This window comes from Heliconius melpomene, chromosome 5, assembly GCF_056956725.1.
Source record: "Heliconius melpomene rosina isolate 202511_hmr_F chromosome 5, ASM5695672v1, whole genome shotgun sequence".
Classification (NCBI taxonomy): Eukaryota; Metazoa; Arthropoda; class Insecta; order Lepidoptera; family Nymphalidae; genus Heliconius; species Heliconius melpomene.
In genome coordinates, this window is record NC_140393.1 from 9,125,489 (window position 1) to 9,148,979 (window position 23,491).

Here is a 23,491-nt window from a genome sequence, read left to right on the forward strand (position 1 = left end):
GTACTGTAAAAAATCATACATAAGAAATAAGTATACAATAAATGATTTCTAAATAAGATTTGATATACAAGAAGTCGATACCTACGTGTTAAGCTTACGAAGCATTCATAGGATTGGTTTTCTCCGAAACACTTTGTGACCACTGTGCGACGGTGTGTGTGGGCGACAAGTAATAAACTCAAAAATTGTCGTATGACGGTTATTCTGGTTTTATTTAGCTTCCCGCTGTATCCCGCACATAGCAGGGTACGCAAAGGGAACCTAGTGTTAAGACACTCCGTTCCCATTAAAACACATCAGTTTCCCATTTACAAGCAATTACACTTGCAACAATATAATACAGATACTTATATATTATTGATGGTACAAGAATAATTTATCACTCCGTTTTCTCCATCTACAGTCTCAAATCTATCTTATCAAATATTTCGTAAGTCTTGGTATCACGCACCGTAGAGATTTGACCACGTTTGGCAACTTTTAATTAACGGGATGGCTGGATTTCGTTACAAAGGCCCATATATCGATTATGTTCGGCTCTTTTAAAGTATTCTGTTTGATATGTTAAAGGGGGAATGTTGATAGAATTTTGTTAAAAGTTACTTTTAATTTAATTTATTTTAAATATTTTTTAAGGTTTACGCTTTATCCCGTATGTAGTAGGGTAGCGCGGGAAAACATTGTGGTAGGAGTTCCATTCTGTTATCATTTCTATCATTCCTCAAATACCAAGTAAAATTTAAAAAGTAGCTACTTTCATTTAAGCAACATCGATAGTTACACAAAAACAAACGATTTCTAACGAATCCTACTACTTGAATGTACTAAGAATTGATATACAAAGACACCGCAAATACGTGGAAGCTCATTCTTAGAAACTAACGTTATACTAAATAGTTGGATACTATAGCTACTATAGTTTTATACAATGTTTGTATGATATGATCTTATCGAATTATTTGACCTATAGTTTATGTGAAAGGATATGGTTGAAAGGTCAAGATTTATGGTATACAAAGTAGTTGCTATTACTTTGTCAATTTTAGGGTTCCGTAGCTCAAAAAGAAAAACGGAACCTCTATAGGCTTATTGGTTGTCCGTCTGTCAAGTACTAATAACCGTAGGTATATAAGTAATTATTAGTAATGTAAACAATATTTTAGGGTGCGCTATACATATATACCTACATAGGAAGGAAGTGTATGAATCATACAATAATATCATTCCTATAGCATGACTAGACCGGAATTGATTAAATTGTACGCGTTATGATAGATAAAACAATGCAAATTAAATCTAAAAGTGTAATACACTACTGATTTAACGTTTAAATTTTAAATCTTATTGTTTCTTAATAATGTGACAAAATACTATTATTAGAGGCTATCCTAGCGTAGAACAGCTTCTGATGTGAACGCGACGGTTGTGGATTCGTTTCCTATTCGAAGGATTTAATTATTTTCATTTCTTGACTCTGATAACAAGAGAATGTGCGGCGTTGAGTTCTGCCATTTTGCACTCAATGTATTGAAAATGGTGATAAGAGTGTTTTTTTAAAGGTTCTAATTAAATATCGAAGTATATAAATATTAAAATTAGTTTATATTTGTTATTCAGTGAATATGTATTAAATTAAGCTTATTTAATAATGAAATTAAAATGTTATCAATATGAAAAACAAAGTCAAGTAGTGGATACGTGGAACGTACTAGTAGCGAATAGACGTCATTATTAGGGTCACCACTCATTTAGACATAATAAAAGAATAATATTTTTGTGCTTTTAACAATTTACTAAATAAAATATTAAATAAATTGATAATCTACGTTAAGACACTCCTATTTGAACCCATTTTCGATACCCTGTAAAGTGGAGAAATAAAAAGTATATAATTGAATCTACAATTATTTCGAATTTATATGTAGGTACCTCATTATATATATTTTTTTAAATTTTATTCGTCGTATTATCTTATGGCACTATTTTTATACTTTTATTTTATTATCAGAAGAATATTTATGTTGAAAAATAACTTTGGATCGCATGTTCAGATGGTTACATAAAATGCATCAATGGGTAACAATACAAGAAATCTAACACGCAAAATTTTTAAACGAAAAAATTGTAAAAATTAAAAAGACGTAATAAGTATGTAATTTTTTTTTAAGTTCTAAATTTTCAGGACAATCCCACAAAAGAGTAAAGCTAAAGTCACCTTTAAACGTTATCTTATCTGACACATTTCTGAATATCCATATCATATCAACCGATAGTCAAATACCGTACAAAGGTAATCTAAAGAATCTACGTCATTCTATACCTTAGTGCTATAGTAATACGGTTGTTAAAATGATATCTATGAACACTTCAAGGTGCATCTGTCAAAGGGGTGATATAGAAAACATGTATGTGTTATACTTTTAATGGAAATGTTGTTTATTTCACAATATTTTAAAGTTATACTTGAAGGTACTAGCGAGGATCTCACGGTGAGAATGAAGAAGAACGTGCTCAGCTGGTTTGAGCACATCGAACGAATGATGAAAGAATGGCAAAAAAAATTATGGTGGAAAAGGGAGTGGTAAGAGAGGTAGGAGGAGACCTCGGTTGAACTTCTAAAACACAGTATCAAAGATAGGAAGGTCATGTAAAAAGCATGAGGACCCCCGGGGGTATGAGGAGAGGTTGATGACAGTGGACGAGGCGAAAGAGGTATGTAGAGACCGTAGTGTTTGGCGCTCCGTTCTCTCTGACTATCCCGCTAGAGATAAAGCGTGAAGTTTCTAAATAAGTACAATATGTATCATCAGAAGATATTTACAATTTATAAAATTGATTTGTATACTATAACATATGAAATAAAATAAAGATCAATTTTGTATTGTTTTTCTAATCAAAGATATAAACTCTACCATTTTATAATATCAGAGGCAGAGAGAACCTAGTGTTAAGACACTTCGTTACCCACTTTTTTCTTATGTATTTAAGACCATGATATTTAAGATACATTAGGTTATAACTGAACAGACGTCATACAATCACGTTTATTTATTGTTATTGAGTACAATTGAAGTGATGAAATAGAATAGCTTATTCAAGGATTTACTATAGATACTTGTTTGTTATATAACGACTAAACTAGGCTCTTCTTTTATTGAAATGGGATGTTCTAGAATAATTTAATTAATTAATTAAATAGTCATAGTTAAGGTACATGTACACGCACATTTTTTTAAATGATCGCAAAAGGAAAAGTTATTAAAATTAGATTTTTCCCTCAATAATTTTTAACATTCTAATTCTAAACTATTATTATGTATTATATAATAATAGCTTGTTTTTGTCCTCACGCTGTATCCTACACAGCAGGAAAAGCAGACTGAACCTGGGAACCTAGTATTAAGATTCCCATTAAGCCACTTCCGCTCCTCATTTTTGCTGTACTCTGGAGACATTGCGTGATTTCATTTTATAGTTTATTTTATTATACAAAATATATATAAAATACCTTTTTCCCGTCGCGGAACTTCACAGTGCCCTCAATGATAGATGTGGCTGGACTCGAATCCCCCATGTTTGTTCCTTACGCGCCGCGGCCACAGCGCCACACTACCCTCATTATGTCACTGGTACATTATAAATAGCACTGCACTGTTGGTACACTGTCACTGCACTGGTTTAAGGTTTACCTGGAAATAGGAAAAAAAAATGAGATAAGAATATATTAAGATTTTTGGGTGAAAGGCTCGAACTAATAATTAATAATTATTATTGTGTAGGTGTTGAAAAGATTTTTTTTAACTTCAAGGTAGGCAGAGGGAAACTGGAACCTAGTGTATTTCGAATTTCCGAATTCTGGAAGTATTGCGAGTTAAATTGTGGAACTGAACGCCACTCTTTACTTTGTTATTAGAAACAGGAAAATATTAAATACATTTCCTCCAGTGAGAATCGAACTCTATCACTGTCACTGTTGTAGCCCTGCACCACGACTGGCCTTTTAAATAAATATCCCATACATTTCCTATAATAAATAGTTCTACTAATATATTCAAATAGAAACACAGATTCTAAAACAAAGGTAATTATGGCTGGCCAGGGACATAGTCACAACCGCATGGATTCTTCATATAATTAATTCATAGACACGACTTGTACGTTTTATTTAAAGCTGATAAAGATAATGTTTTAAACTACGATTGAATTTTAAAAGTTTAATTTTCCTATTCATAGATTGAGTATGATATTTTTTTTTTATTAATTTCACGCTGTGTTGTAATAGAGTAGGTAGAGAAAAGCTGGGAATTTAGTGTTAAGACACTACGATCTCTAATAAGAAGTTTTAATTGCCACTGCGAGTGGTGGAACCCAACGCCACGTATAGCTTCGTCACCCAAGAGAGAGAAATAAAAATATTAAATGCCTCATTCTCAAATACTTATTTTATAGACGTAAATTTTATTATAATGTATCGTAATATAGACATTTTACAACTGGCTGATGTGCTTTATCTAATGTGTGCTTAGGCGCTAATGGTAATATAATGACTTTATAAAAAATGTACACAGTGTGAAAGATTTTAAATTCTCCTACTTAAGGTTCTGGTATTTGTTTATAATAATAATAAATAAATGACACATCTTCAAATTTTGTGGGTATTATTATAAAATCGATATGTGCTGCACAGCGTTTTAAGCAATTTAGTTTTTTTTATAAACTTTCAGCTGTTTACATCATTAAATAAAATAAAATAAAAATTCTATACATCCCTCATCATTAGAACTCTTTAAACTAAACAAAGATTTAGGATTACTGAACATCACGATACACTACAAAATTCGTTTCTTTGTAAAGTGTTGAGTTCCGTCACTCAATACTTAATGTGCCGAGAATTGGGTTGGGTACGGAGTGTCTTAACACTTGATTCCTTATGTCTACCCTTGATGCCGAAAAAATATGAACCCAAAACTTAAGAAGATTCTCTTTGTTATTTACTTAAATTTGCTAGAAAAAAATTACGTTTCTTAACAGTTTTGATCGATATCGGGTAAGCGACCCAAGATTGCCGCCAGTAAATAGCCAATCCCGCCTTTATGACGTTAAATCTGTATTCCATGGTAATGTCTTTGTTTGGTGCAAAATTGTGCTATCAGAAAGCATTAGGATACTTTTTGTTTTAGCTTAGTAGGGTAGGCAGAGGGAACCTGGGGACCTAGTGTTTAGACACTCTTCTCATTAAGACACTTCTGTTTTCCGCTTTCAATCGAATTCTAAAAAAACAATAAAAAAATTCCATCGGTTGTATCGACACGTGTCGATTAGTTCCGGTTTATGTAATAAACTGAATGTATTGTTACCTGTAGTGTTATACAAAATAAGATTTTATCAAATAATTTAATTTAAAATAATAACTTAAGTCAATATTGTAGATTTTTTTTAACAAATATTTATATGTGCAGTTCTAAAACCTAAATTATAAGCTAGAGGTGCTCCAGGCCCAAGGGCACAAGCGTGCGACAGGTTGTGAGTTCGATCTCCACTCGAGGAAATGAAGTATTTAATATTTTATTATTATCCATCTCGATGTCTCCAAATTTAGTGGTGAACAGGCTGTCTTGACATTAGTTTTTTTTGCCTATTCAGCTATATACAGAATTAAACTAATAGATAGATTTGAACTGACAATCAACCTCTATAACGAAAATACTCAGTAAAGTGTTCTATAGAACACGTCGGAGCTTTAATTTCAAACGAATTATAAATTCTAAAACCTTCTAACGTTCACTTTCGTGTTTGAGTTTTCATATCAAATATTCATATTTAGGGCTTATAGCCACTCAATATAATGAATTTGAATTTTATTTTCATTTATTTATAGTTTAACTTTGGAAAACTAAATAAAAAATCATTTTTATATAGAAATCGATAGCTGACGGCAAACATGACGGCTGTGGGTTTGATTCTCATTTAGAATGAGTAATTTTCATTTCTTCGTTTTCTCGTGGAAATAAGATAAAGTCCATTGTTGACCTCCGCCACTCAACACATAATGTCGCAAAAGTCCAACAGAAAGTGGGGAACAGAGTGTTTTAACACTGGGTTCCCTATGCCTATCCCACTTAAATACCAGTTACAATGTAAAGATTTCTTTTTTTCTCCTAACCCATCCCTATACCCGAATTAGCGAATCAACGTATTACAAAATGAACATTTTGTTTTAGAATCAGTCAAATGAGAAACGCAAGCTTTTAAGTTTAGATTAGAATCATATGTGAGTATTCATAATAGGGATACCCGTTTTAATTCGATTATTGTCTACATTCATTATGAAATAATTGTAGGTAGTAATTTTGTGCTATATGTGCTGTTTTTTTTTCTTCACGCTTTATCCCGCACAAATCAGGGTTTTAGTCATAGTCACACGTTTGCGCTCCTATGCCACGGCGGCTTCATATTATTTTTTAAACTAGCTTTCGCCAGTGGCTTCGCTCAATTATAATATTCGGTAAGTCAACGGGAAGTGTACTTTATTTTTTATGAAATAAACCATTTATAAGTTTGTGATAATGATACAAAATGAAGCAAAAATAATGCATAACATAATGTTTGGATTGCCTTGACTTAGAAGCTTGTGTTTCTTGTGCCCCCAGGGGCTGTAGACTTCAATATATTGAAATTAATTTCAGTCTGATACCCCAATTATGAGATAAATGGCCTTGACAGACAGACAAACGGGCCACAAAGTGATCCTACAAGGTTTTCTTTTTTTTCGTTTGAGGTACGGAACCATAAAAAATATCATATTTTTTCTTTCATAAATAATTCCAGACCAATTCTTCAAAAAGTAACAATCTTAATTAATAAAACATACTTTCAGATGTCGCGCCGTGCGTAAGTTATTCACAATAAGTTTTCCAATCACCTCTTACAAAGTTATTCAATTTAATCTTTCTTTAAACTTCTTCGAGTTCTTGTTGTTTAAGCTTGAATTTTAAATAAGAAACTACAAATATTTACTTATTCATAGAGAAAATGTAAAAATGGACAATTGTTTTCTACTTTTTAAATAAAAAAGATATTGCGAACTGAATAAAGATTTTATTTTATATACAAATATTACTTCAAAATCGTTAAATTTGTCGGCAGATTCCGTTCCATATATAGTTAAAACTAATGAATTCATTTATCTCAAGTTCATATTAAACAATATATCCCGCATATAGCAGGGTAGACAGAGAGATCTAGTCTTAAAACACTCCGATTCCCACGTACCGCCAAAATTTTAAGACATTGCATGTTAAGTGGCGGAAATTAACGCCACGCTTAGTAGTACCAGAGCGAGGAAATGTTGCGCTACACTAAAATTTATACTTTACCTACCTCTGCGCCAGGACGGCACCAAAATTCATATAATGCATATAATGAAGGCAAAATCTTCAGAATTTGGCGGAAAATGAGGGACGGAGTGTCTTATCACTAGGTTTCTTCTGACCACTCTGATATGTGCGAAATACATCGTGAAGCTATAAAAAAGCATATAATACCGCACTAAGTATATAAAAAACAAAAAAAAAGAACCAACTATAAATATCTACTCGTAAAATCAGATAGTACGTACTATTTTGAAAAAATAGCACCCATTGCATCGAGGGTAACTTTATCGGGGGTTCGATTTTTCAAATAAAAGCGTGAAACCCACGCGTCCCATATGTTATGGCTATTGAATATTTGGCACTAACGGCCCCCGCGGGCCCGATATCGTATGAACTAAAGCCATAGGATTTGTAAATATTACCGTATCGATTTAAGGACTCGTATCGTATATGTTTATATAGCGTGTTTCATTTTGGGAAATGATAAATATCATTTTTAAATCTGTATATAGATAAAATTTTTGGAGAAAAACTACAAAAATCTGGTGATAAGTATTTTTCTTGCAAAATTAGAAAATTTGCGTAATTCAACGCCGCAAACTGTTTATGTAGACTGCAGAATTTTTTAAAGTAAATGTTAGCCTAAATCATTTAGAAACCACAACCAGTACTTCTAAAGCAAAACATATTTAGTATTTCAATCTGTCTGTATATATAGAATGAGGAAATTGCATGAATAATATTATTAAGTAATGTATAATTGTATATGTACCTACATGATTATAGGGACCTCGTGATTACTAACAATTCTCCACAAACCAGACATGCAACCAAAGCTATAGCAACTGCATTCTGAAATGATTATTAATATATAATCAATGCAAATAGTATATTAAAAGATCAATATTCTCAATAATTCATACAACTTGTGAATATATTAAAATAATATTAATAGAATATTTTTTTCAGTTTCACGCATTGTAATACGGGATAAAGCGTGAAACTGCGTACACAAAGAGAAACTACGCTCTGACACTTTGGGACCTCTTCCCGTATTATTGAGTGAGACGTGAGGGATTTTGAGTGGCGAACTGTTTTAATGAAACTCGTTACGATTTACAGTCGGAACGTTTGCCCACTGCACCATGATGGTCTTGAAAAATATATTCTTTTCTAATAATTTAATAAATATAATAAAAAAAGACAGGTCACTGCGTTTCTTCCGACTTAAACTGTCAAAAGAAAGTACACATGAACCTAAAATGAAGGATTTACGGATAAGTAAGTACACGATATGTTACGTGCATAATTAAATATCCATTTCCGTTAAAGCGCTAGTGTAATTACGTATGTCTTAATTTAAGTGGCGTTATCTAATAAGTTTTTGTAGTTAATTACCGGAAAATCAATGACAGCTAGCCAGTAGCACAGGTGTACCTACAGGTATGGAAAGTTGTTAGTGTATTTCTTTTAATAATGAAACCTAACGCCGTAACTTTACTAATTGAAATTAAATTTTAAATTAATTCTATATTATATACAGCAGGGTAAGCGAAGGGAATTTAGTGATAAGACATTTTCCGCCTAATTATCGAGACATTGCGCGTTCAGTGGCAAAACTCAACACCGCACATTGTCCAGTAAGTGGGAATGGAACCCACAAGAGTCACATTTACAAAATTTTCAATGTGTTTAACAAATATATTTTTTATAATTTCTTTTTTATTTCTTTCTTCGAATAAAACATTCTTCCTTAAACACTTCACTTGTAAACATTACTTATGATATAACGGAAACACTTTTACTATTGAGTTCTTATTTCACGCATCACTGACATCTTTAACACTGACTGTAGCGTGTTTCGCTTACAGTCGATTACATTCGATATGCGTGTTGGGTGGTAGAACTGTAAAAATAATTTATTTTATAAATTTTACGCATTTATAAAAAAAAACTATAATTATTTACTCGTGGCCATCCGGAATTTTGTTTTCGTGATGTATAAAACGGTAAAACTAAATTTCCGTAGCTTTTTAAATTAATGGTCTTTTAGTGCTGCCTTACAAGTCCCAAGGAGTCAAAGATATGACATGAACAATGGACATGCCAAATTTCAGCATTCAACTTCTCGCCGTTCTGGTTTGTTTGTCTTAACAAATGAAGTGCCTTAACACTCCGTTAGTATTAAGACTTTTCCTTTCTCTATTTTCTGCCGATTTCTGGAGGCTTTCATTGATGAGTGCAGGAGCTTAACGCCTCACTTTACCTCGTTACCAGACCAAGGAATGTTGAATATTTCATTTATCGAGTGGGAATTCAAACCATAAAATGTCGATTTTGAAGTCATGTGCTTTTGCCCCTGTACTACGACTGGCATCCGCATATATTATAGTTTCCTATTTTCCTACGAAAATATTACTCCCAACTTTTAAATATTTCTGAACACCATGTATACTCAGTAACGACAGTCTTTAGGATATACCCATATTTGCGTTAACAACATTACGTTATAATAACTAATACCAATAAGCTACCCTATTTCGATTAGCCAAGGGGACACGAGGGTGATAAAATTAATTTACTAAGTGTTATGAAAATATTAATTATAAGTGAAAGGGATTAAAGCGCAGTTGCACAAACGTACCTATATGGTTGTAGGTTTAAATCCAGCTAGGAAGAATGAATTATTTATTTAATATTTTTACTTCCTCGTCCTGGCGAAGTGCCGCCACACAACAAGAAATGTTTCGAAAATTAGGCGAGAATTGGTGAAAAAAGTGTTAAAACACTGGGTCCCTTCTAACTACCTTGCTATGTGCGGGACACAGCGTGAAGCTAAAAAAAAAAGTAGCCAAGTGAACATGGGAGTAATAAAATTAATTTACTAAATGTCATGAAAATATTAATTATAATAGGAAAGATAGCATCCAGCTGGGTGACTAACAGTGAAAATAAATGGCATCTTATTAATAAACTAGCGACCCTCTTGCGGCTTCGCCCGCTTTTACTACTGGATTATTCATATAATGTATGTTTGCAAAGCACTTAAGATAATGTGAAAATTAATTAAACCCTAATGCAACCCGCGTTTTCGTAGTTTCAATAAGGATTTTCCAATTGTTTTACACAGCAAGGATTTTTTAGTAGGTACCGTAATTTTAAATCTGTGCTACTAATCTTTTCAAGTACTTATTAAAATATATTTAAATGACTATTTTTAGATAGTTAAATGACTATTTTTAAACGGAAGAAATTATAAACAAAAACCTACCTACTAATAACTACTACAAAAAATGTGAAACCAAATATATCGCGCTTAAATAATACATTCAACTTCAATTATCCAATACGTGCAAACGCATCTAACTAAATCTTCGTTGCTATAGAGGCAGCCGGCTTTTTTTTTTCGAGCTTGTGGTTAATGCTGAAGGGGGTATTCTGTCCCTGATGAAAAGCAAGCACGACGTGGCTGCCTGTGAGGAAAATTAAATAGAATGTATGGGCCGGGAATCGAACCCGGGCCGCCCGCGTGGCAGGCGAGCACTCTATCACTGAACCACCGATGCGTGTAAGGCAAGCGGGCACGGCGGACGCATGGCGAGTGGCGAGCCGTTTCGCAGCAAGGATTTTTTTGATATTATAACAACTTCTAAAGTACTTATTAAAATGCTGAGAGTAAGAGATAAGTGAAACTTGAGTAACATACAGCTGATGTATCAACGGCGGGATGTGTCAACAATTAAATGCGTTTTTCTATAAAACTATTCGTAATTTCGAAATATTGTAAAAAGCAAATTTTATCTTCGTGTAACGTAGAAAATTAATAAAGTATTTTAAAGGATAAGGATTAATACCATTATAGAAAAATATACCTCACAATAAAAAATATATTGAAATTATTATTTTTAGACAGAAATATGATCACTACACGTTATTCTTAAAAGATACGAATATGTTCTCGCGGACTTTTTTGTAGATCTTATTAAGAGGAACAATACTCCAGTACATTTTTTTCATGTAGTACTTACCATTAGAGCAGCGCATGCGCGAAAGTGTCTCAACGGGTAGGACTTTATACACATTTATCGTATTTATGTTAATTTACATAAGAATGTACAAATAATAAACTATATATAAACCTTCTACGAAAAACACCCGACTTAATGGTGAAGACCGCATCAAAATTCGTTGGGTGGTTTAGAAGAAGAAGAGTTAGAAACAACAGACAGACACGAAAAGCGACTTTGTTTTATAAGATATAGGATAGGATGGTATAACATCTGGAGTTAAGTTCTATGGGTGTTACGTGTTGAGTGGCGAAAACCAACGCCGCGCTATCTCCTATTATCAGAGGAAGGGAATAAAAAGAATTCATTCCCTCAAGTGAGAATCGAATCCACAACTAAAATATTAACATCCAAAAGTAAATGTAATATACTTACTAAAAAATTATAAATATCGTTTACCACTTAAAATAACACTAAATCTATATATAATAAACAATCAAATGCATAGCAAAAACGCATCTCAAAGACACCCAGAGTGCATCATGCACATCTGCCGGCCATCTGCTTCTAAGAAATTTGAAATCGCTTCACAATATATCAATATTGTACTATTGTTATATTTGCAACCATTTATCTATTGTAGGGCTTTGTCACCTTTTGTTGTTAATAGGTTTTTTTATTTGTAGGTGAGTGGGTTCGATTCTAGTGTTAAAATAGTATGTACCTATTAACTATTAGAAAATAGTTTTAAATATAAAAAATAATAATTTAGAAGTATATTTTTTGTCATTTTGTTTTTTGATCTTTCTGATAATATGGTGATGAGGTTCATAGTATGAAAATATTGTATTTTCATCAAAACGTCGGTAGTCCAAATAAATTATAGTTCTTTATTATAATATTATTTATTATAATAATTTATATATACATATACCAAATAGTAACACGGAAATGACTAATAGCTCACATTATGAAATGAACTTTGTATTTGAATTAATGTTTCAAATGCAAATGTAATATTCATTATTACATTTATTTAGATGACTGTGTTAAATAATTAAGTTTTAGATAAAAACGATAATTTTATTTTCGTTATGTCCTGTTTAGTTGGAATTATTTTTATTTTTAATTAATTTCAGTCTAAGCTTTACTATAAATATTTGAAGCCATCGTGGCACAGAATTTGACTGTAAAAGCAACGGTTGTGAGTTCGACAGCCACTCGAGGAAGTTAATTATTTTCATTTCTTGGCTCTGATAGCTCGACAAATCTTCTTCTTTTCTTCTTTAAAAAAAAACTCCGTGAAGATAACACAACGTCGAAAAGACAACTCCTAAATACACATAATCAAACCAAAGTTTACTCAACAATTTTTTTTTCCAAACGGGTTCGAACAAGTTAAAACCGTACACAAAGTATGTGGTCAATCAGCACCTGCTCTCACTCAATACAGCCTACAAAGGCAAATGACCATGCCATGTATTTTTTCTTACATTTTTTATTACCTTACGTAGGTAAGGTCCTTGAAAAGAGCTGAACGGAGGAAAAAAATGTTAAGAAATTAGATTTTTTATTGTTAAAACTTTAAATGCTTTGAAAATTCTTGCGAAGGTTATGTTAGATTCCCGGGAGGATAATTTATTTATATATCCCCACCCTGGTAACAGGGCAAGCTGCGGCGTTCAGTTCCGCCACTTAACACGCAATGTCTCGATATTCGGCAGTACCTAATATATATCCTGTAAATGCGGGATACAGCGTGACTGTGAATCTAAATAATTATGGACAAGTCGAAAGAATCTAATGTTAAAAGTAAGTATATTAAGTACTTCTTTCTCTACTAGTGATCTATATTTACAAAAGGAAGTTCTAACAGGTTTAATATATTATATTTTATTTACGGCATTAAACTGACCGGCGTTGAGTCCCACCACTCAAGAGGAAATGCCTCGAAACATTCGGCGGAAAGTGGAGAATAGAGTGTCTTAACACTAAGTTCCCTCTGCCTACCCTGTATGTGGGATACAGCGTGAAGTAGATTTTCTTAACTAAAGCGTGAAATATTAAGAAATTACAAAAAAATAGCTCAGTACATACCATACAAAGGTGATTGACCACACTCTCAACCAAGCCATACATTTTGCTTACATTTTTTATTGTTCTCATGGTTCTTGAAGCGTGATCTGAATATTTTAGCAAATTAAGCTTTTCATCACTCTAAAGTTAAATACCTACACTTTTTTCTTTGGCAAATTATTAAATAATATATTGTAAAAATATATTGTTGGATTGAAAATTTAAAAGTAAAAATATAAATACGGGATAATCCGAGCAAAAACAATTTATTAAATATTGCAAACAAACTAGACTAGTATAGTGTTCACGCTGTTGACACTCCGTTCCCATTAAGACACTTCCTTTCCGCATTTTACACTGAATTCTGGTGGCATTGCATGTTAAGTAGTGCAATTCAATTTCATTTCATTACCAGAACGAGGGCATGAAGACATTAAATATTTCATTTCTCCGACTGGGAATCGAATCTACAATCAATTAGGTGGCCTCTATATAATAATACAAAAATTGCTTTAAAAATGAAGATACATTTTAAAACTAAGCTAAAGTTAAATGAAAACGAAAGATAAAGTAGTTTGTTAAATTAAACGTAAACTAACAAAAAATATGCCAGGTGCTAGCCCTACCGCGTTGAGGGTACCAGGTGTTGCTTCGATTCAATACTCGTTTTTGCATTGAAACCTTATGCATGCATATCTTTGATGTCCATTTTTAACCTTTTTCCATATTAATGAAGCTCAATCATAGAATGTCTAGAATAAGGAATCCATGTTATGGACATGAAGAGTGAAGAAAAGAAATATGAAGATGTTTTAAGACATGGGGCAGGGTACCTAGTATTAAGAGTTAAGACACTCCGTTTTCGATTAAGGTCCCCACTTTCCGCTAAATTCTGAAGGCACTGCACTTTGAGTGGCGGAACTCAACCCCGCGGTTTACCTCGTTTCCAGATTAAGAAATGATTGTTTTTTCCATTTCCCCGCGCCATGATTTGGTATCTTACAAATTACTTTAAAACATAAAATTTAAATCTTTTTATTTATCATTGTCTTTCTTTCCTTGCTGGTTATGGAAAATTTTATCCTTTTAACCGACTACAAGGAAAAATGACGGCTAAGTTAAGGTAAAAGGCAAAATGTTTGCGGAATTGTTAAAATTAATGATACCTGGGTTTTTTGCGGTAGAGTTGTCGGCAACTAAATATACAAACTACAAAGTAGTGCTTTAATTATTTTTTCATAGTGTAGGCTGAATGTTGGAGACTCTCTTTCTTTATTTGTTGTGAATTACGAATTGAATGCTCTCTCCGTCCTTCTTTTTTTTAACTGAAAGAGAAATTGTATGTTAAATTAAGGAAACTAATTTAGTTTTCTTGTCAAATTATTTTGAAATAATTTAAAGTAAAAGTATTTTAAGTGAAAGTGCATCGTAGAGTTTCGTCTAATATTTTAATCACATACTTTTTTTTAATTACTGCAATGCAAAATTTTTAATGAACAAAAAGTCATATTTAAGTGTAAGCAACCATTATCACAGATAACTAAAGCGACGTCCACTTTAGTTAGGTGTTGAAGGATGTGGAGATGCTTCATTTATAGATCGAAGGGCATCTCATACACACTAAGATATTTTAAGTTACAGAATAGTAACAGCAAATATATAAAAAAACTATAGTAACCTGTATATAACAACTCGAGATATAGTATGTTGAATGGCGACACCCAACGGTGCGTTTTTTTTTTACCAGAGCAATAATAGAACTTACTACTCGTACTCGTACTCGTCGGCCTCAAAAACTAATTCCTTTTTTTTTGTACTTAATTTAAAAATTAAAAATTATACCCATGTTGAATATTCAAGGCATACTAAATACATAATTCATCACCGAAATAGTGTGGAAAAGATTAATTTTGTACCCCAAAAACCCATACAAAAAAGCGCATCCGCCATATGTCGATCTGCGGTCAAATTTACTGATAGTAAGTTATAACTTTTATGTTGAAATTTAGACTTTATTTGATTTGCAATAAGAGTTGTTTTTAAATTATTAATATTTCAATTACGCGTTAAGTAATTTTTGTGTCACATTCTCCGCTTAATAAAGCCATAAGAAACGAAAAGTTTAACCTTGTTTTGTTTTTGAAAACTCTCGCTTTTTTTTGGCAAAATGCAGAGAGTTAATAAAAATGAAAGACCACGTGAGCAAGTCACGTCCCGGCCAATAATTTTTTTTAGTCTCACAATGTATCCCTGTTATACCAGGGTAGGCAGAGGAAATTTAATGTTAAGGCACTCTGTATATCACTATCCTCCGGATTTTCGAGACGTAGTGTCAACGCCGTCGCTCGTCAATTTCTATAACTTGTACTTTAATATCATGAAATTGTAACGGAACCCTCTGTGTGCGATCCGACTCGCACTTGACCAAGTTTTTTCATTTAGCCAAAACCATCCCACGAGGATCATATAACTAAATGTCGCGATAATTTGATCGCATAATTAAACTAATGAAGCGATCATTTAGAAAGCTTTTTTTAGATTTTAAACTCGGCTAAGGAACATAACGACCACATGCTGTAATATTTGTTTACTATATTCAAAGTTCTAAAAAAATTGTAAATTTAGTGACGGCCAAGGCGCAGTGGTACGGTGTCTGACTGTATATGTGATGGGTGTTAGTTCGATTCCTACTCCAGGAAATGATTATTTCAAATATTTCTATTTAGAAAAGTATCCATTCCACTATTTTCATTAACTTGTTGTACGAGTATGTAGGAAAAAAAATAACAATATCGCCAAAATCCGATGGAAAATGTTGAAAGAAAATGTCTTAATGGAAATAGAGTGTCTTAACACTACGTCCCCAGGTTCCCTCTACCCACTCCACTATATATAAAGAAACATAAGAATTGAATTTTAATAATAAGACATTAAAACTCCATATAACGTATACGTCAACTAAGTCACGTTTATTTAACCACGTAACGATGAATTTGCAATTTGTTATCCTTAACCATATATTAAATAAGTTTTTTTACGTTAAAAGGTTATTTTAGTTACCTTTTTGTTATAACTAACCTTTTTTTACTTTAGATAAAACTATTAGTTATGTTTTTTTGGAAAAACAATCTGTTTTTTATTTTCAGCTTCATGGACGACGAAGCCTAGTGTTAAAACTCTCCGCTCCCCACTTTCTGTCAAGTTCTACAGGCATTTGCTTCGGTACCAGAGCGAAGCTATGAAAATATATTTTTTCTTCGAGTGGGGTACAATGTTCTCTTGCAGTGTTCTTTTGCAGAAATTCTTGTTATTATCTATAATTTTTAAGAAACATATCTATAAAATTATATTAAATCTATTAAAACCATAGAAGATAATACTAAAAGTTGCCATTACCTTTCAAATAAAGTCCCGCTATTTGGCAAGAGAGCCAAGTCCTGACATTAAACGCGATCGCTATGTAACATTTTAGCGCCTCTGGCCTAAAGATTTATATCCTAGCCTATAAGTACGAACGTTTGTGTGTTTGTTACTCATTTATGTAGGAACTGCTGTACTGGTTTTGATTAAATTTAATATGTCGAGTGTAGATGAGAAGATATTTAGGTATAAGTTTGTTAGTTAGTATTTTTATAGGATCATTTTGATAAGTGATCGATTTTTTTTAAATGAAAGGAGTCCATCTGTAGATACATATTAAATTGTCTGTAAGATACATATTAAATTGAATATATTTTTCTTTTTTTTACTAAACTGGTATTTCAAACTAAAATCAGGTCTTTCCCAAGAAATGTGCGAAGTAACGCAATTTTTATCTCTTATCTTCTCCCATATTGAGAACATGGGCGTTGTTAGATTTGCTTAGAATGATATCTTACATACGCAATGTAGGGATATTTATTAAGAGGAAACAGAAAAAAGGCCTACCTATTGAATTGAGCTTATTAAGTCATTCATAAGGATTTTTTAAAATAAATTATTAAAATAATTTTGATAGATTTTATATAGTGTTAGTATGTTGTTTTTTATGGGACACTATTTAAAGAATTTTCTCTTATAGTTTAGTGTCCTACAAAGACAATATAAACAACACACTTTTTTATTTTTTAACTTTCTCAAAAGTAATAAAAAACATTATTTTCTTTACTCCTTATTTACTCGTACGTTGATTATATTAAAGATCGTTATCTCTGCAAGTGCATTCTCCAAGCGCAGTAATTATGAGAGAGATTTGGCAACGTCCGCGCGGCCTTACGTTTAAAACTTTTCTACTTAAACTGACAATTGGCATTCAATGTTAAAAAATTGCAATTTGACAATTTTTTCACTAAGTTGCAAAGATATTTTTTCAGCTTCATGATGTGTGTATCTCACCCACATACATAGACGCATACGATGAACTTTATAACACTTGAGGATTGAGAATAACTGAAATACAAAATATCTTAATTACAGTAGTACATTAAAAGCCTTTAGTTTTCAGTAATTTCAAATAAAAAAATCCTTCAAAATTTTAATCAAAATGGACCAAGCCGAAGCCAAAGATCTATTATGCCAAATATAAATGCCAATAGAATGTTTAACCTCCGGTACCTGGATACCTGGCGAGCAACTAACAATAAGATAGATAGGTGTATTTAATCTCCAAGGCAAGACCATTCTCTTAAAGGATAACCGGTGAATGTGGTTTTAGTATGCACAGTGTAAGGAGTCGACTCGAGTCGAGAACGCAGCTATGTTTACTTACAATGGACATGGGAAATAGGATTTTGAATATTTAAAATAATAGTTTTGTATTGAAATTTTACTTCACTAGGATCTTTATATGTTTTAATAAAAACGGAGAGAACGAAGTGATTTGTCATTGAGCTGTCATGAATATTATCGTTAAATCTAAAAAATCTCCGTAGGTATAGCAGAGTACGCACAGTTTTCATATTAGGTAAGGTATGATATGGAAACTGCGAATAATTAATTCCCCCGAGTAAGAATTGAACTGACAACCATCGCATCGTATTTAAATACTTAGGCGCTGTCTAACGATAACGCATTAAATCTAAAAGTAACATTAAATATTTCTAAATACCTTAAATTCGTGGCATTTAATATAACATTATTGACCTATTGTGCTTTCCATTGAGGCATAGGCTGTAGTTGCCGATCGTTGCCAAATCAGTTGGTATGCCTCGACAACCTGTTAATTATAGACTGGTACATAAATCTAGCTTTCTAGCTGTAGATAAACGGTATTTTGGTTTGTTTAATATATTGAAATTGAACCCGGTATACGTTTTGTGTAATAGTAAAAGTGAACGTGCGGAACTTAACGCCGCATTTTGTCTTGTTACTAGAAAAAAAATCGTTCATTCCCTCAAGTGGGAATCGAACTGTTAGATAATGTGAGAACTGGGCCACGAGTAACTAGATAGTACTTAGATAAAAATGAATAGATAAACGTTATTAATCTAAAAACAAGCATTATGGTTCTGATCGCCACACGTGGAAATATATAGGAATAATTGGCATAAATATTGTTATTTGTTATTCCAGCGCGGCGTTGGGTTCCGTCACTCAAAATATATTGTAATATATATTATTTTTTTCTCCCTTAAATATATTTAAAAGAAGTGTCTACCTTCACTACTATATTAAACGCCGAAAATATGTAAATTTAAACAAAATATTCTTTGAGCTTGTATTTTTGCTAAAAGTCATATGTAATTTTTATTTAATAAAGTTCCAATTCCAAGTAATTTTATCATAATATTGGAATAATGTAACTTTTTTTTGATAAAAAAAACGGCCTGAATATATTTGTATAATAAAAAGGTTTTATTTATCAAAATTATCAGTTTACTGCTATATAAAGTATTATATTAAAATTGTCATATAAAAACACTAACTGAGACTTTTTAAGGCCTAGTGTTAAGGCTCTCCATCCCCCAAATTTTTGAGGCAATGGATATTGAGTGGCCGAACAACGCCGCGTTGCCTTATTATCAGAGAGAGGAAATCAAAATTTTAAATATTTATTTTCCTCAAAGTGGAATCGGATCCTCAACTTATCCAATACTAATTACAGAGATTTTTTTACTATTTCCATATAAAATATTCACCTTTTTCATAAAAACAGAACACACGGAAACATTTAAAGTTCATCATTTTATTTACGATCTTTCGACGACGCACATATAAAAATTTATAATTCATACGATTCCTGCAAAAAAAACTAGAAACTTGTTTTTGATAGATTATTTTACTATAAAATGCAAAATGACGAATTGAAACTCTCAGCTCCAACACATAAAGCACATTTTTAAATACCATCCAAGAATTCTACGCTTAGTAAATTTGATAAAGTAGCTAAGTGCAAAACAAAATTATAGCATACGTACTAAAATTATACCTAGATTAAAATGTAGTCTAGACTAGAAATATGGTCTAGCTTAATGGTGGACACCATTATGAATATGTTAGGCAAATTACCTTCCCATGTCTCATGCTTTTTATGGGATATTTGTTTTTTTTAGATTCACGCAGTATCCCGTATATAGCGGGCTAGGTGGCGGGAACCTAGTGTTAAGTTCTATCCTCCATTTCCACTTAATTTTCGAGATATTGCGTGTGACATGGTGAAATTCAAGGAAATAAATCATTCTGCCGACTGGGATTCGAGGCCACAATCACCTTGTTTGAAATCGCACACTGAGTGCAAAGTCTAACGTTATGTATCTGGAAAAAAACCTTCCCTCTCAGCAAGTAGGATGCGAACTTAGAACCATGGCATCACGCTTCAGGCACTTCTGGACGGAAGGATAGCATCAAATAAATAAATTTAAAACATAAATAATTAACAACATGAACGTTACACGTTTCATTATCACCACAAAAAAAATTAAACAAGGACGAAACTAATTAGAATTAAACATAATATGTTCCAACGGCATTTAAAAAAACTAAATATGGATCTACATTATAATATACATACTTTGGTCATATCTGTAAATGTATGTATGTATGTGTGTTTATTTATCACCCTATTCATCCTTAAAAGCTGTATCAATTTAGATGTAATTTTGTATGGATATTTCAATGTGTTCCTTGATTTGCTCTGTAAAGCTAAAAACAACAACTTAAAATATAATAACAAAATTCATCATCAATTCTTAAGAATCAAAATAAGGGTAGATAATCATTTTACCACTCCAAAGTATAAATAAAATAAAAGAAATAAAAAGCATGTAAAGCCGCAGGCTCCACCTATACATATGCAAAGTAAAAATGAAAGTACGTAAGACATTTTCTAACGTGTTTTACTTCATACATTAAATTGTATATATAATAAAGTTGTATGAAATATTCATATATTCTCTGGAATAGTCCAGATGCGGTTTGAAGAAAAATATACGTAAGTTAATGTGGAGAGAAAATGCTGTTTTTATTAAATTTCTCTTTTAAATAATATAATCTTTTATTTTTTTACGCTTCACGCTGTATCCCGCATTAATAGTAAGATAAGGTATAGTATTAACCCGCTCTGATCCCGACTTTTCCCCCAAAATTTTCAGACAATTCCGTGTTTTATCTTGTTACCGAAGGCGAAAGCGAAGGAACGAAAATAATTAATACCTCCGAGTGGAAATCGAATCCACAACCGCTCCGTTACCAGTCACAACGACTGTAAAATTTAAATCGCAATGAAATTTAAAGATCGTTAAAAACCGTTAGTTTTAAAAGTGTGGAAACAAGTTAGTACATCTAGATAACCTGTACGCAAAGATATGTGGTTTAACTTCATAATAAGTATGTGACTTTATTGCAGTATACGAAACATTCATATGTTCTTGTTTTTAATTATTCCTTATTAAATTATTATACATAAAGTACTTAGTAGCTACCAGCATCTGTACTAATATTATAAAAATGAAGAGTTTGTTTGGTTGGCTACAGTAATCTCATAAACTACTAGTATTAACAGAGAAACGCAAAAAAATAGGTAATTGACCCACTCTCATCGTTAAGGAATCGAACTTGTAACCATCACTTGTCCAATACATTATCAAGCTAACAGCCCGACTGTAGCATTAATTAATTTTTGTAACGGTTAAATATTTTTTGTACAAAAATTATGTTTAATTTCGCAGTTATTTTTAACGTGCTACTAATTCGCCCAAACGGAATATGCTAAAAATTTGGCATTAATCGCGTTCAAGCCGAAATTTATTCATAATTAACGGACAAATTGACGTAATTAGTAACGAAATGTGTTTTTTAACGAAATTTGGAAAAGAAAGAAAGCAAATAAAACAATCTTTTAACTAAAATTTATTTAAAATCGTAGATTCAAGAGTTTCTAGAGTAGTTTGACTGTGAGTTGCCCGTCAGTACTACTCAGTAAGCTTTTTTAGGCTTCATGCTGTATCCAGCATATTGTAGAAGCTGAGGGAACGTGAGAACCTAGTGTTAAAACACTCCGTTTCCGTCAAGACACTTCCGGTTCCCACTTGCCGCCGAATTCTGGAAGCGACACGTTCTGAGCGAGGAAATCAAAATATTAACTATTTAATTACCGCCACTGAGAGTCAACCGCAACCCATCACGTTAACAGTCGCATGCTTACCTTACGCCACCACTGGCTTCAACCATTTAAAAAAAAACCCCAAAAATCTCTCTTATCAATCACTTAGATTCTAAGTGTTAGACCACCCATCAGCCATACATCATACACATTTAGAAAACACATTTTCGTGTATTCCATACATAAATATCACAAGACATTACGTGAAAGTTGATTAAGCAATAATTAATTGAATCTCAAGCCGAGCGCGTCTTTGATAAAGAGGTACACGTCGTTAATTATAACCACAATTATCCTTGCACGATATCACGCGATATTAACAATTATATGGGATATGTAATTATTATATGTTACATATTTAGTCTGATTAATTTAGGTTCACGCTGTATCCCGCTGAGTGTGACTGCCTATCCCGCCTGTAGCAGGATAGAATTGCTTGTTGAGTGACGAAATTCGACGCGCTTTGCCCCAACACCAGAGCGAAAAAATTGAAATATTAAATATTTAATTTCCTCGAGTGGGCATCGAACCTATAATCTGTCGCGTGTTGCAGTGACAGGGATGTGCTAAATCTCTTCTTAATCCTTCATCCAGGGTTAGTTCAGTTGCATTTAAAATTTTTAACAGATATACTCTACTAATAGCTGATACTGAAACAAGGGGGCGGCCTCTCCTTGTTTATATTTTAAAATATGTACATATAGTAAAATAAAAAAACTATTTACATACACTCATTCAAGAAATTGTTGACTGACTATTTGTTTTGGGTACAAAATTTCGAATTATTTTCTTTTTAAATACATACTAAATAAGAAGCTAAATGATAAAACAAAATAACGAACCTTTCTGTAAGAGACAGGTAATGTTTAATGATTGTAATTTTTGTAATTTTCTTTAGAGATATTAATATAATAATTATAGAATATATTGTTATATCGAGAGCGGATATTAAGACTTTCATCTTTCTAAGCAAATTAATGAATAATAAAATAGTGAAAACCGCATCACAAATTATTATAAAAAGTGATACAAATACACTTAAGTATTTCTTCATCAATGACTTTACAGATGTAGTCCAAGTTCAACACAAAAACGATTTAAAAACCGAAAGAAAAAAAAACATAAAAAAAATATATATTATAATCTATTACGCAATAGCTTATTGTGATTACATCTTTTTACCACTTTAATTGACAGACAAAAAATCCCTCACTTTCAAGGTCTTTTATTTAATGCGATTAAAGTTTTATATTTAGATTTAATTATTACATTCTAAGTTGCATTCACTTCGTAAAAATGCATGTTGATAAATAGTGACGCTATTTACTGAACGAAGGTCGGTCGTAGGTTCGAGTTCCGGGAGAAAGTTTCGTAGTCCTGAGGGTAAAAAATAGGATTGGATTGGAAATATGGGGAACAGAGTGTCTTGACACTAATTTTCTTAGCTGTCTTGTTAT

General features: G+C 32.2%; 1 protein-coding gene across 1 annotated transcript in view; it reads right to left on the reverse strand.

Moving 5' to 3' along the window:
- The window catches only part of LOC146539261 (uncharacterized), a 117,495-nt gene that overhangs the window by 85,237 nt on the left and 8,767 nt on the right, over positions 1–23,491 (reverse strand). The window contains exon 2 of the mRNA XM_085186107.1: positions 3,509–3,689. Within this exon, the coding sequence (XP_085042233.1) occupies positions 3,509–3,574 (66 nt within the window). The 5' untranslated portion in view covers positions 3,575–3,689. The remainder of the gene's footprint in view (positions 1–3,508; positions 3,690–23,491) is intronic.